This window comes from Nasonia vitripennis, chromosome 2 (genome assembly GCF_009193385.2).
Source record: "Nasonia vitripennis strain AsymCx chromosome 2, Nvit_psr_1.1, whole genome shotgun sequence".
In the NCBI taxonomy this organism is placed as follows: domain Eukaryota; kingdom Metazoa; phylum Arthropoda; class Insecta; order Hymenoptera; family Pteromalidae; genus Nasonia; species Nasonia vitripennis.
This window is the reverse complement of record NC_045758.1, coordinates 16,798,660-16,812,432: the sequence shown is the minus strand read 5'-3', so window position 1 is coordinate 16,812,432 and position 13,773 is coordinate 16,798,660. Positions and strand designations below refer to the sequence as shown.

Genomic DNA, 13,773 nt, shown 5'->3' with positions numbered 1-13,773 from the left:
CGTGGGCTGCTTTATTTCGAGGCTTTTATTGAAACGGAAATGTCTGCTAACGCATGACGAGCATGCATTAATTGACGAGAGGGTGAGAAATATACTCTTGGAAAATTACTCGAATGCTCGGAATTGTGGTAACACAAAAGGAGAGACGCGATCGCTCTCTGCGTTAGCCGATACCTTTTTGTACGATCAATCTTTTCCGACGTTTCTCTTAAAAAATTTGAAAATCAACTATCGAGAGCAGTGGCATAGAAAGCTTCGAGGTCCATCATTGCTATAGGTAGAAGGATAATAAATACAATACGAAAAACTCGACGCAAGCTAATTTCCCTTTCGTTTTGCCTCGAGAAACGCTTCCTTATTTATAGATGTTTATCCTCTCAAAAACCACAAGATGATAACAGCAGGCCACTACCGGGCACTTGACGCGCGAGAAAAAAGAATGTCTTCGGAACATGCAAACGCACTTTTGCTCGTATCGTCCATCCCACGAGACGGAGCGTTATATTCATTAGTAAAAAAAGGGGCGAGAGAGGGAGAGAGAAAAAGAAAAACTAACTCCAAAGTACATTCACAAATAACTAGTCGAAATAAAAGCTGAGACGTCGATAAGATATACGCGAGGTATGTGACTCATGCGAATCTCTTCAATTAATCTGGAAAGTTTGCCAGGACGCAGAGTAAAGTTTCGCGCGTGCACGTTTTCCCAGTAGACGACGACGACGACGACGATTAACAAGGAGAGCTGATAACGAGGAAGCGCAAGGGCGATTTGTGTCTTGACGCCAGTGCAGAGCGAGAGAACTGGGACGAGTTCGTCCCGGAATTAAAGCTCTTTACTAATTAACGCGAGAGAGGCTCGCGGGCGAATTTAAAAATACAATTAGTACGTACTCCGCTGTCGCTTGCTCGGAATCAGCAGTCGCAGACGGGACGGGGGCTTGTGGGAGGATCGAAAAATTCAAGGGAGGGAGAAGGGAGAACAGCGAAGAGAAGAGAGCGCGCGCAGATTTACAGTAACAAAGAGACGACGAAATTAGAGAGCCGTTGCTGCGGAGCCCGCCGCCTAGAGAGCCTCTTTACCTATATCTTGCGACTTGTTTACTCCCTCGCTCGGCTCTTCAATTACCACGATCATTTAATCGAAAATTTAACTAGCTAAGAGCTTTTGCGCAACGAGCTCCGCGGGTGTTATTATCGCAGATCAGCTTAGCGAGATACGTATTACGTTCTCCTTCTTCTTCGCTGCAGCGCGCGCGGAGAGCAAAATTCGCGCAAGGGGCTGCAGCGATTTTCGAGCTGTATTGAGAAAATACTCGCATATACAACGATACGTGCGCACACACACACACACACACACACACACACACACACACACAGAGCTTATAACTGTACAAGAGCGGAGCAGAGGTTTTGAGGCGCAGGGCCTCATTTCTTCAAGAACCGCAGACCAGCCAACACATCAGCGGCACAACAAGCTATTCTCTATTTTGTTCACATAAAGTTTATTCAGTGTATTATTATTAATTCTCTAAAAGGTGTCACAATTATATTTTGCTCTTTTGTCACTAGTTTCTGTAATAACTCTGTAGTACGGACTCGGCTGTGTTATTTAAATAAAGTCTCTTAAATTAATACTACGATTTCAACCTACTTCCAACAAGCACAGCAGCGCGAGCATTATGTGGTTTCCGAGCTCGCGCTGAATTTTGCCGATGCATTAAGTACTTTCCGAAATTTCGATATTTCCTCCGAATTTGCGAGTTCGATTATACTGCACGGTGGCTTCGACACAAGCAACTGTAATAATAAATAAAAGCATCGCTGCGTTACACTCGAATATTTAATGCAGTTTTGGCGTCGCTAGCGGTGATTATTACGTTGAATTCGTGGAAATAACCGTCATCAAATGATGACCTAAGGCGCGTTGTTTGAGATTGCGAATTTTCTCGTGGATTATCCAAATTTTACGATGGCTGTGGAGGTTCGCGCGCGAGTGATTTACTGTATATACAGCCAAGCGGAATACTGTCGCATTATTTGCCGCTTTCGCGCTATAGATGATTTATGCGCTGTCGCCGCAGGTTCGATTCTAAGTACCGGCTGATGTGGCTTGATAGTTTTTAGGGAATATGCGGGTTGGCTCATGGCTGACACACTTATTGGCAGATCGAGCTTGAATGAGTCAAAGTATTAATTAATCGTGCGTCGAAATAAACGATCAAATGTCGAAACTCTGCGCGCCGCGGATCGTTTGTTTATTGTTGGGCTGCTTTGCAATGCATGTTATTCTATGACGCACGCTCGTGTTCCCTATTGTATTCCGATCTTGCATCAATCATCGAATTACTCTGTATCGATAATATATAAGCATGCGTATTTACGATTTCCATATATGAAAACAGCGCCGCCGATGTGCTCGAAGCGTTGGATTTAAACGCCGGCTGTTTATTTGCCAGCGCGCGTATCGGGGTCGATCGATAGCGAATCGATTATGCGATGCCGCTGGATATAGGTTTACAAAGTTATAGAGACGCAAAATTTGTTGGGGGTTACACGAGAGGAGAAACGAAAGGGATTCTGCGCTGGCGTCGGATTTCCTTTTAAGTGAGCGAAACACGCGATACGGCGCTATTCGATAGCCTGCAAATAGTGGAATGCTTTGTTGGGAAATCGTATGACGCTGCAGCGAGCTTTTTTGCAAATAACAAAGAAAAAAGCCTAACGTCCATTAAAATCTCGATTGCGACGATGAGCGTGCTCGCTTACACTGGTTTTACTTCATAAAGAATAAGGACTGCTTATTTCACTGAATTTTATCGGACCAATTCGCTAATGTGATTTTGTTCGGTGTAAGAAAGTTCACGGAGTGTATGATTTCCGAGAAACGGATTTTGCTAAAAATCTGAGAATTTATACTATACGCGCTGCATAAATGCTATTCATTATTTTTCATAAAAATAAATTGGTTATTGTTTTACAAAAGTCAGACATTCTCCGCCCTGGTAAGCATTATTTCCTCAATCGATGCAGACGATGAAAAACTCGAATTCCCCAAAACTCAGCGATTGCATTCCCCGAACGATTAATGGGTGCTGCTCTGAATTACAGTCATACTTCCGGAGGCGTGCGGAGACGAGAGCGCGAGAATTCGCGCCCGCATAGGGAACCGTATGCGCGTATCCTCGCGCATAAACGCACAATGAGCCGGCGCTTGATTTATATACGAGGACGCGGAAACTCCAGGCGAGCGAAAAGCTGCTCGTCGCTTGACTTCCTCTTTTTTCTCCTCTTCCTTTATAATTGCTTTTGTCGTCTCTGCTGCTGCTACTACTGTTGCAGAGGATGTAAGATCCATACAAGTCGGCTAAATTAGCTTCGAGATTGAGAGGAGGTGGAGAAAGACGTCGATTCGTGGAAAAAAAAATGCCTAAGATGGAACCAGTTTTGAAAACCGTTGCCAAGTCATAAATGCGTGGCTTATCGCTTCTGCATGTATAGTATATTATACTGTTCAAATATAAAATTTGTGCGTTCATTCCGTATGTTCTTCAATAAATTAAATTTACTAAACTTTACAAATTTTAAACATTTCTCGCATTTCTCAAAGCCATCAGTTCATAAGACATAAAATAAATTGATGAAGAAAGGATAAAATTTTTCCCGAATCGAAAAAAAACAAAAAAAATGTAGGTCAAATTTAATGGTATTGGCAAAGTAGAATTTGAGAAATGTTGCGATGCACACATTCACATACAATATATAGATATTTTCTATAAACGCGTCATTCGATTTCCAGAAACTTCCGAGCATCTCCTGTTCAAGAAAATTTAACAGAGCTTTCTCCAGAAACAGGAGGAAATAAAATTGGAATTTCAAGACGCTCTTTTTTTGCAACACATTCGCACACAATAATCATACTATATGACATTAGAAAATTTAGTCCATTCTTTCGTAAGTCAGTACTTTTGATTGCATTGATGATTACACTTTCCTACGAATTGGAGCAGAACTCATTATTTTCATCCGAACAGTGCAATAGCAAGGCCGCAGCTTCATGGAATCCATGGTTAGCGAGTTTGTCTCAAGAATTTTTAATCGATGAAAATATTCGAGTACAACTCGGCCTTGCAAACCCGCCAAGAATTCAATCCGATCTATTAAATCGCCTCGCAACTCATTCGAACGGCCACGATTCAAATGCCTCTTGAAATCCAATCAAAAGATCTGCGCCGATCCTACTGCAGACTCTCTCTCTCTCTCTCTCTCTCTCTCTCTCTCTCCCTCGGCAAAGAAAGAGCTCTCATTCAAAATTTCCCTCGCGCGGAAAAGCTATGTTGCGCGGGAGCTGAATCACGAGTGAACCGGCATCTGACACTTGACCCATTTTGACGAGCAGTCAGCATACATAGGTATACATATAGCTACACGAGAACGCAGACACACGTATATTACGCGTGCGCGCGACCTGCGGAGAAAGATTACGCGGTCAAGATAACGCGCGCGATCCCTTCGCCCGGGCAGCTCCTTTTTCCCTCGTGGCTTTCAGAATTTTTTTCCTTCCTCCCTCTCTGCGCCGTTATATTTTCCTCGCATCTACCTTTAGGGGCTACGCGCCGAGAGGAGCTGCGGGAGAGGGAAGCCGGCTCGTTAAAGATACGAATCGTTTCGCTTTCGCGTGAAACTGATGAGTTTCCCCGCTCGGGTATATACGCGATACGCCTAGTGGCCTCTTTCTCTCACTCGCTCGCCTTATTAGGCCGCAAGGCAGCAGCGGAGGTGTGTACACCTGTATGTTTGCACACATACAGGTAGGTACATTTGTGTGTGCCCGCCTTTCGGCTCTTTCCCTTTGTCGAAATCTGTACGAGGGTTTATTTGGTTAATGTTGGGGCCTTGAATGGCAGAGGGCATATCGCAGGGGGCATCGCGAGAATCTCGTTCTCGGCTCGAGGTCAAGTGCGCGAGAGAAAAAATCTCTTAATTCTCTTTTCGCGTTATTTTCGAAAGTTACTTTCTTCGGACGATCGTAAAAGAGCACGTATAACTTAATATTCGCACGTAAAAAAAACATGTTCTTGTTATGAAAATGATTATCCTACACCGTTGGTTGTGTGCATTTTAAATCCATAAAATTTCAGGCGAATAAAACGAGTTTAAGAAATATGAAATATCAAAAGTTCATCATCACATGAATCCATCATAATTGGAGCGCGGAGGGCACGAAGAAGTAATACAAACAAAAGCCTCCGTTCAGTAACGCTGAAAGTAAAGAATTTGTTATTTTATGATCTTCTATCTCGTAGAATCCACTTACGTAATGTCATACCGCGTGTTATTGCAAGCTCTGTTTTTTAAAGTTTTGTATAATGTTGTATACATATAAGTTTTTAAATAATTGTGTTATTTATTATGAAAAAAACTAGTTATCATCAAGTATAGATCGTTTTCAGCATTGCATCATGAAGCAGTTATTAATAAACGAGATTCTCCGACCTATGCATTTTCGAGCAGTATCAATTAACGAATACACTCTCATTCCTCATGCATGACTGATAACTCAGATATTCAATATTTTTTGTTATTGATAAGAGCAGCTCATCGAGTTCTGTGCGCAGACACAGGCAGATGTTTTCGCAACAAGCGTTGGCTGCGGTTCTCACAAGTGCTGCGCAAAAAATTCCACGACGGATTGTAACAGTTATAAACAAAAACTAATTTTGAAAATGCGAATAGCAGTGGTGGGAGCTGGTGTTATCGGAATCACCACGGCTGTGGCGATGAAGGAAGCTTTTCCATCCGCAGAACTGACAGTTTTTTCGGAGGCTTTTTCGCCAGAGACGACAGGCGATGGCAGCGCCGGTTTATGGACCCCCTACATTATCGCCAATACGGACGAGCAAAAAATACTGTAAGCATATATCATTCTTCGATTCTCGAAGAATTTTTTATTTGAACCGATTACATACTTGGTTATAGGCGATGGTCACAGGCAACGCACAAATGGTTGGAAATCTTTTGGAAAAGTGAGATGGCTTCTGACGTTGGAGTTTCTTTGTTACCAAGTTATCGTCTTACGTCGAGCTCTGAGGGGCTTCCAGTGCCGGTTTGGGGCGACGTTGTCTACGGTTGTTCTAAGCTAAACAAGAAACAGTTGGAGCGATTGAGCAAGACAAATGAGAAGAATTATACGTAATTTGACTGATGTTTTGTTTTCAATCAGATATTCGATAATGTTTGTAAAACAGGCTAAAATCAAATTTGAATGAATTTCAGTGCTGGTTATCACTACATAACGTACACTTGCGAGCCAACAAAAATGTTGCCATTTTTAATGAAAAAATTGAGATCGATGAACGTGAGGATAGTGAAAACAAAAATCAAGGATTTAAAAAAATTAAAGGAACAGGGATTCGATGTGGTAATTAATTGCAGTGGTATCGGCTCACGTGAGCTATGTTTCGATAAATCCGTTATTCCAATTCGAGGCCAAGTAACAAGAGTAAGTACTTATTATTCATGCTTATATCATACGATTTTTCGTTCCTGAAAAACTTTTGACTTTATACCTGCTATTGTAGGTGAAAGCACCTTGGATGTTTGAGACTTTTTTGGAGGAAGACGACGAAGGAAATTATGTCATTCCAAAGTATTTTAATGTTCTCACATTTCCTTGCTGTCGATAAATTAGTTTCATACTTACATTAAATCATTTTTAGTATGGAATCAGTGGTTTTAGGCGGTACGCATCAAGAAAATGACTTCAGTGTATCTGTGTGTCCAAATGACTTGAAATTTATTCTGAACGGATGCAAACGCTTGTATCCATCACTAGACGTTAGTTTTTTATATTTATTTTAAACATTATTATACTGAGCGTTCAGGTCGTGAAACACGTCTTAATTTTTTGTAGAATGCTGAAGTTTTGAAAAAGTGGGTCGGGCTTCGCCCAGGAAGAGACGAAGTTCGTTTAGAACTAGAAATTGTTCGCACTGAAGCAGGACAAGACTTGACGGTCAGTACTTCATGTAAACGCTGTATCGGCCCAAACATACTCCATTCCTTCTAAATCTAATAAATTATTTATAGATTGTTCATAATTATGGACATGGAGGATGCGGGATAACGCTCAGCTGGGGCTGCGCTATGGATGTCGTAGAAATGCTGCGCCAGCATCTGAAGACAAAGAACTCATCAAAACTGTGAAATTTACAAATTGTAGATGACGTAATAATCTAAATCACGTACATTATATTATCATTATCTTGTAGTATCTTAGTATCTTCTTATAATTATTAATTTTACAGGAAACAAATAGCTTCAAACTCAAGCAAATTGCTATAATCAAATTAAACTATTCGAATGAAAATCGTCTCATTAGATTACAACATTTCATCATCACAAAAGTAGTCAGTTTTCTACCAAGTGCAACCACACGCAAAATTCTCTCCATTTCTGCAGCAAATTCACTAGCCACAGCATATAACACATATAGCATAAACAATATGCGAGCACCCTCAGTTTATAGTCGAACCTTTGTCTCGCCGGTAGTCTTTTCTCTCGCGAGACACAGAGTCGTATAGAGGAGTCGAAATTTTGTCGGGTTGTGCGCGACGTAACGAGGGACCACTTGTCAAAGGAACGTTGCCGACGAGCGATGACCCTCGAGATATTGCCGCGTCGGAGGAAAGTGCGAGGAGAAGGCTGTGCTGCGTATGATTAATTAAGAAAAAGTGCGTCAACGCGCTACTGCTTGGCTTTTGCACGCGTCCACTTCACCCGACACAGGCGTACAGAGCTGTACCATAGGTACTTCAGTGCGTATAACGTAAACAAAAGGGTTGGAGAGTCGGTCTGACGCGGGCGCATTGATTTACACAGGGATGGATAAGGGTTCGTTTGAAGCACCTCGCGTTGGCGAAGTGTGGCGAGAGGAGGAGAAGCGAGAATGTTTTTGGATATGCGAATTCATCTTTTTTACAGTTTTTTTTTCTATGTATTTTAAGGTCTTTTGTGCTTGAAAACACGCAGGCAAGCAAACCCTAAAGTTATAAATTAACGCGGTAGTTCAAATTCTGCCTTCTGAATGAAGTAGCTTATTTATGCTGACCATAAACAGTAAACTCGCGTTGCGTTGCTATTCTCTCAAACATTTTTAATGGATTTTTAAAGCGCGTAAATGAATTCTGCGAGCTTTCGTGCTAATACCTCATTTTACTCGCGCATCACTTTTGATATTGACTTGTTTATGAATATCTCATTCTGCTACCTCACACCAAGCAAATATTGCCCGATAAATTTTTTATTTTATGCACGAAAAGCAAATAATTTGGAACTAAAGTAGTGCCATACATGTAACAGGTACCTTTATACAATAAAAGTACTTTTAGGTCCTTCTTCTTTCATTAAGTTTAGCGGTATAAGCGATTTGAATAACTAAAACTGGAGCAACTATTATATAATCCTCAAGCTTTAAGAAAAAAACTCTAAATGAATTTATCTCAAAACTCACACGTACGCGATTTTTATAAATATTTTAACTCGCGAAGCTCGCCCATCTGTCCAAAAATGTGAAGAATTCGCTGCTGAAATAATTTCATTGAAAACCCACACACAGCCATCAGAACGCTCATATCTAACGCAAGCTCGTTTTGAAATATTTTATCTTTCAGCGTAATTATACAATGCGTAACTCTGTCCAACATTTCCCTTTGCGACGCGATATTTCATTTGAAAGGCTCGTGTATACATATAGGTATCCAGAGACGTATAATCGCAGAGTAACACATTTTCATAAGAGCGAAAAATATACCCCACATACAGCGCGCCCACATTCACCCTCGCATTTTAACCTCGCTCTTCTCGCGAAATTCGCTTAAAATATACAGATTCGAACAAAAAATTCAAAGAGATGGAGGGAGCCAACATTGCTGATGCTTTTACTTTTTCCATTCCATCTCTTTTCGTATTCGCGCACCTGTATTTCTCACTGGGGTAGGGGGTAATAGTGCGATCCCATTTCTAATTTTAAATGCGTCCCCGCCTCAGCTCTGAACGATAAACAGTCAGTTTTTCTCCGTTTCAACGCAGTGAGATAGAGAGAGAGAGAGAGAGAGAGAGAGAGAGAGAGGGAGAGAGAGAGAGAGATAGAGAGATCTTTATTTGCTAAAAGCAAAAAATAATACAAATTAGATCACAAAGACTGTGTCGCATACGGTCTAACAAAAAGAGATAATAAAATATGTAAAAATACCGTCACATAAAATCACATAAAATCACATTTCGTCATATTTAATTATCACATTAAACTTTTCTAATATTACGCTGTACATTTAAGGTTTGGTCATAGACCTATCTGCATTGCACGTTTGAAATCTAAAATACGTAATACTCAAAGAATTTTTACGGCCTAAGGGCCGAGTCTGACTAGATTAAAAACTAGATTAAGATTAAGTATGCAGCGCCAGAGGGCTCAGAGTCGTCACGATTCAGTGGCCAGCAGGTGCCGCCGTAGTGCCCCCTTGAAGGAGGCGAGAGATGGCTGGTTTCGCAGAGTAGAAGGGAGAGAGTTCCAGAACCGAGCACTCTGGACCTGGAAGGCCCTAGCCCCGGTTTCAGTACTCACGGTAAGGATGCTCAGTTCCGGAGGAACTCCCCTACTGGAGGGTCTTTGCTTGTGTTTATTGAACAATGAGGCCAGATATGAAGGTTCACCGATCCGGATTATTCTGTATAATAGAATGGCCTCAAAGTAGAGCCTTCTGGAATAGGTGCGAAGCCATTCTAGACTCTTCCGGTAAGGACTGATGTGTTCATCCCTCCTAACCCCGAAGATGAATCTCACACACGAATTGCTCAGTCTCTGTATCCGTATTCGTTGTTCGTTAGACGCGTCCAGGATAGTCACAGCACAGTAGTCGATGTGCGGTTGTATAAGTGTCTCAACTAGCCTTCTGCGGAGAGTCTCAGTGGTGCAGCCCCTGATAAACCGCATGCTATACAGGGCTTTATTAATTTTTTTCGTGATAGCATCCACCTGCGGTTTCCAAGTAAGTTTGCTATCCAATACAACACCGAGACTCACGACCGTCTCACTGAATGGGACGATCACTCCGTCCAGCAACTGAACCCCTGGCAAGTTCCATGATTTGATATCATTGGAGCTCTCCGCCCAGCCAGAAACCAGCCGTGCCGCTTCTGCCAGTCGAGCCACGCCGTCCAGAAAATGATCTTTGTTGGTGTGTAGATAGATCTGGAGGTCATCCGCATAAAAAAGATGTTTAATTGTGTTGCCGTCAAGCATATTTTGCAGGTCGTTGACATAGAGGCTAAACAGCAAGGGTCCCAGGACAGAACCCTGTGGAACTCCCAGATTGGTTTCAAGCCACTCTGAAGTTCCGTTTTTATTCGTAATTACCATCTGAGATCGCCCCTGTAAATATGATTTAATCCACAGGAGAGCCGCCCTAGAGAACCCCAGCTGTCTCAGCTTACATAGTAATTTGAAAGGTGAGATGGTGTCAAAGGCCTTGCAATCGAACTGCTGTCAAACAGCAGCATAAGCGTCACCTTCTTTTTGTCAATTGCCATGCGTACGTCGTCGGTCAATTTTAATAACACTGTTTGTGTACTGTGGTGTTTTCGGAAACTGGCCTGGAAGGGGTCGATTATATTATTTTTATTGAGATACTCCGTGATCTGGGTGTGCGCGATCTTCTCGAGTACCTTTGAGAGGAAGCAGAGCAATGCAATTGGACGAAAGTCCTTAACATTGGAAGGAGCACTGGTCTTTCTTAGCGCGATTAACTGTGCCTGCTTCCAGATACTCGGAAAGATCCCCTGTGCGAAGGAGCAGTTAAATAGATTAAGAATAAATTCGCCAATAATTGGGAGGGCCTTCACGACCACCCCGCATGGAATACCATCGACACCCCTCGCTTGCGAGGAAAAATGCGATATATCTAGGACAACGTCGCTCATACTAACAGGGCTAAAACTAAAGCCCTCCTCGCCTGCAAGTAAAATAGTGCCCGTTGCATTGTCTATATTTTCGAGGGGTGACACCGATACTCCCGCGAAGTGCTCGTTCAGCTCCCCCGGCGTAAAACCAAAAAACTCCTCCTCCTTACGCCCAGGCAGGAGGCCGAGATGACGCATTACCTTCCAGATATTTCTATTTTTATCAAGGGCGTCTGATAGTTGTTGGCGAAGGAAGGACTCACGCTCTTGAGCAGAACGCATGTCGACCTCGTTAGTGAGTCGAAGGACCTCATCGAAAAGCTCCGCCGTCCCAGTGCGCTCATAGCGCCTGAGTGTAGCATTGCGTTTATCGATGAGGAGCCTCAGCTCTGGTCCAGACCAAGGAGCATATTTCCTACGTGGGCAAACCGTTTTCAAAGGCGCCAATTCATCAATTGCTAACTTTATATTATTATTAAGAATGCATAAAGCTCCCTCCAGATCGGATTCGATGGAATTCATGGCTGTCCAGTCACAACAAGACAAGAGGTCGACAAGACTAGTTGTGTCTATGCACTTGTAATCCCGGTAAGAGAAAGTGTCACTCGCAGGAGTGGAAGCGTAGATGTCTAGCGAGAGAGAGAGAGAGAGAGAGAGAGAGAGAGAGAGAGCGCAACAGCTTGATACCCTTGCAACCACGCGTTCCAACCTTTGAATGCTCGGGTTGCGCTCATTTCCGAGTGCGTATAAGAACCGCGACGCTGTATAAAAATTATTTTGTGCTGCTTTGGCTTTTATTTTAGGCGGGTTTCATTTCTATAGATTTGTCGCGCTCGGGCTTTCATTGAAGTTGTCGCAATGCAGGCAGACAAGCGCTGATGTTATGCGCCGGATGATTTTTTTTACTGCGATGGAAGCTAATTGCCGAATTTATTTGGAATGTTCTAGCTTTGATTAACTGCTCGGTGATTTTGGAAAGATTTTTCTAATGATATCGTCAATTGCCAACGGGTTCATATTTTCTATGCACTGCTGCGTCAGATCGTTCAACCAATCTCGAAGTAAACTTCATCTCGCTGCCTGGAAATAAACCACCCGGCGCGAAATCAGTGTTGAGTTTCCAACACATATGGCGACCCTTTCCTCCGAGCTTAACTCGATTGTTAATATCACCTCCGCCATACAGAAAAAAGCTCGTACACACTCAGCTGAGCGCGAGGGCTTTCTAATTACTGGCGCGAGAGAGCGAGAGAGGGGGAGGCAAACGAGGCATACGAAAATCTCGTTTGCGCGCTCGCTATATATATATATATATATATATATATATATATATATATATATATATATATATATATATATATATATATATATATATATATATATATCTATGTACAAACTCGGACGATTAAAGCGAGCAGCCCTGAAACGGCTCGCGGCAATCAGAAAAATTAATGATTCTCGCGAGCGAAGACTTGTTAGTTCCTTTTTTCTCTGCTGTTATGCCCCGCTCGGGAGAGAGGGCTATTTTCCGACCCTTTTTTTTTAATTAATCTACTGCGCGCGTGTCCTGCTTTGCGGGATTAAGCGAGCTCACTGTATTCTTCGGGCTATTGTTCCGGCGTTGATTTGTTCCGACTATTCATAACAAGACAAACTTTTGCGTTATTTTTGTTAGTTTTTTGAAAAATCTCTCAGTCCAAGTCTTCTATCTTTCGTACAAATAATATTTCAATCTGCACCAACGTGGCGTTGGTGGCCCCTTCATCCATAGCATGTTTGTTCTCCCGACACAACAACTCGAAATCTCTTCAAATACCCTCACTAATGAAGCCCCATCGCGGCCACGCACTTACTTAGAAGTGCTTGCACTTCGGCGAGGAGAACAGCGCTGTTCACATTACAGGGAAACAACGGCAAACTAATATCGGATCTAGTCGCAGGCTGCTGCTCTGCTATACCAAGGCAGGACAGAGAGGAGGGAGGGGGCGAGGGAGATATCAAATTGGGCTGCTCTGTAAGTGACATAATGTTAATCCTACTTATCCTTGTGCGCTTATCTCCTAGACCATATTCCGCCCTGTAGTGTGACGCTCTGCTCTCTAGCCACACTCGAGTCAACCCCCTTTACTCTCGCGGGCCTGTCTATAAGTTGTCGGCATGTCGGAGGGTGGGTTGATTCTGCTCGGTTATTCGGCCAAAGATCGTGATTGAGCGAAAATAATCGTCGAAGTATTTTTGGAAATTGTACTTACATCTTGACTGATCGATTAACTTCGTGATATTGCCTTATATTCGCGGGTATACAATCTACGCCTGCAACGAACGAGATCACTTTGTGCGTGAAAGAAATATTTCGAATTAACTTTGATACTCCGTGAACAAAATTTCTCGGAATTGAAATATCCGAGCAGCTGCCAAACGAATTAAAAGTATCCTTCGTCTGCACAGCTGCCTGATTTCCGAAGCACGGAAGGGCAGCTCGCTCGCGTAATGAAGGGCTTAGCGGGATTCGCGAGTGGAATAAATCCATGCAGTTGCGCTGCGATCCAGCATGTACAGTATATATGTGTATGAAAAGCTGCTGCGACGAACAAGGCGGAAGGAACGTACCTCTTCGCAATAATTCTTTGAACGTAACGTTCGTATAACAAAAGCTCATCCACTCAGGAGACTCTCGTCAATACGTTCGTATTTTCGACGTCTTAAATGCTGCAGCCTCGGCTAATTAGCGACGACGGCGACCAGTCGAATTCATTGTGTCGCCAATAGGGACGTCCATATAATGGAGTCGCTGATTTTAAATTGGACGACTCGCGA

The 13,773-nt window shown here is 42.8% G+C and overlaps 1 protein-coding gene across 1 annotated transcript; it reads left to right on the top strand.

Moving 5' to 3' along the window:
* The first annotated feature begins 5,603 nt into the window (after positions 1-5,603).
* Positions 5,604-7,366, top strand: LOC100118424 (D-aspartate oxidase). The gene is made up of 8 exons (XM_008204080.3): positions 5,604-5,908; positions 5,977-6,189; positions 6,274-6,499; positions 6,579-6,646; positions 6,717-6,834; positions 6,911-7,012; positions 7,087-7,224; positions 7,305-7,366. The coding sequence occupies exons 1-7, from the start codon at positions 5,724-5,726 to the stop codon at positions 7,201-7,203; spliced, it is 1,029 nt and encodes a 342-aa protein (XP_008202302.1). The 5' UTR covers positions 5,604-5,723; the 3' UTR covers positions 7,204-7,224; positions 7,305-7,366.
* The last annotated feature ends 6,407 nt before the right edge of the window (positions 7,367-13,773 follow it).

Bases quoted from the DNA above. Each gene is read 5' to 3' on its own strand.
- LOC100118424 (XM_008204080.3), top strand. From the start codon at position 5,724: ATGCGAATAGCAGTGGTGGGAGCTGGTGTTATCGGAATCACCACGGCT. The intron at 6,500-6,578 runs GTAAGTACTTAT...CTGCTATTGTAG, and splicing joins TTCGAGGCCAAGTAACAAGA to GTGAAAGCACCTTGGATGTT. The intron at 7,013-7,086 runs GTCAGTACTTCA...AATTATTTATAG, and splicing joins AAGCAGGACAAGACTTGACG to ATTGTTCATAATTATGGACA.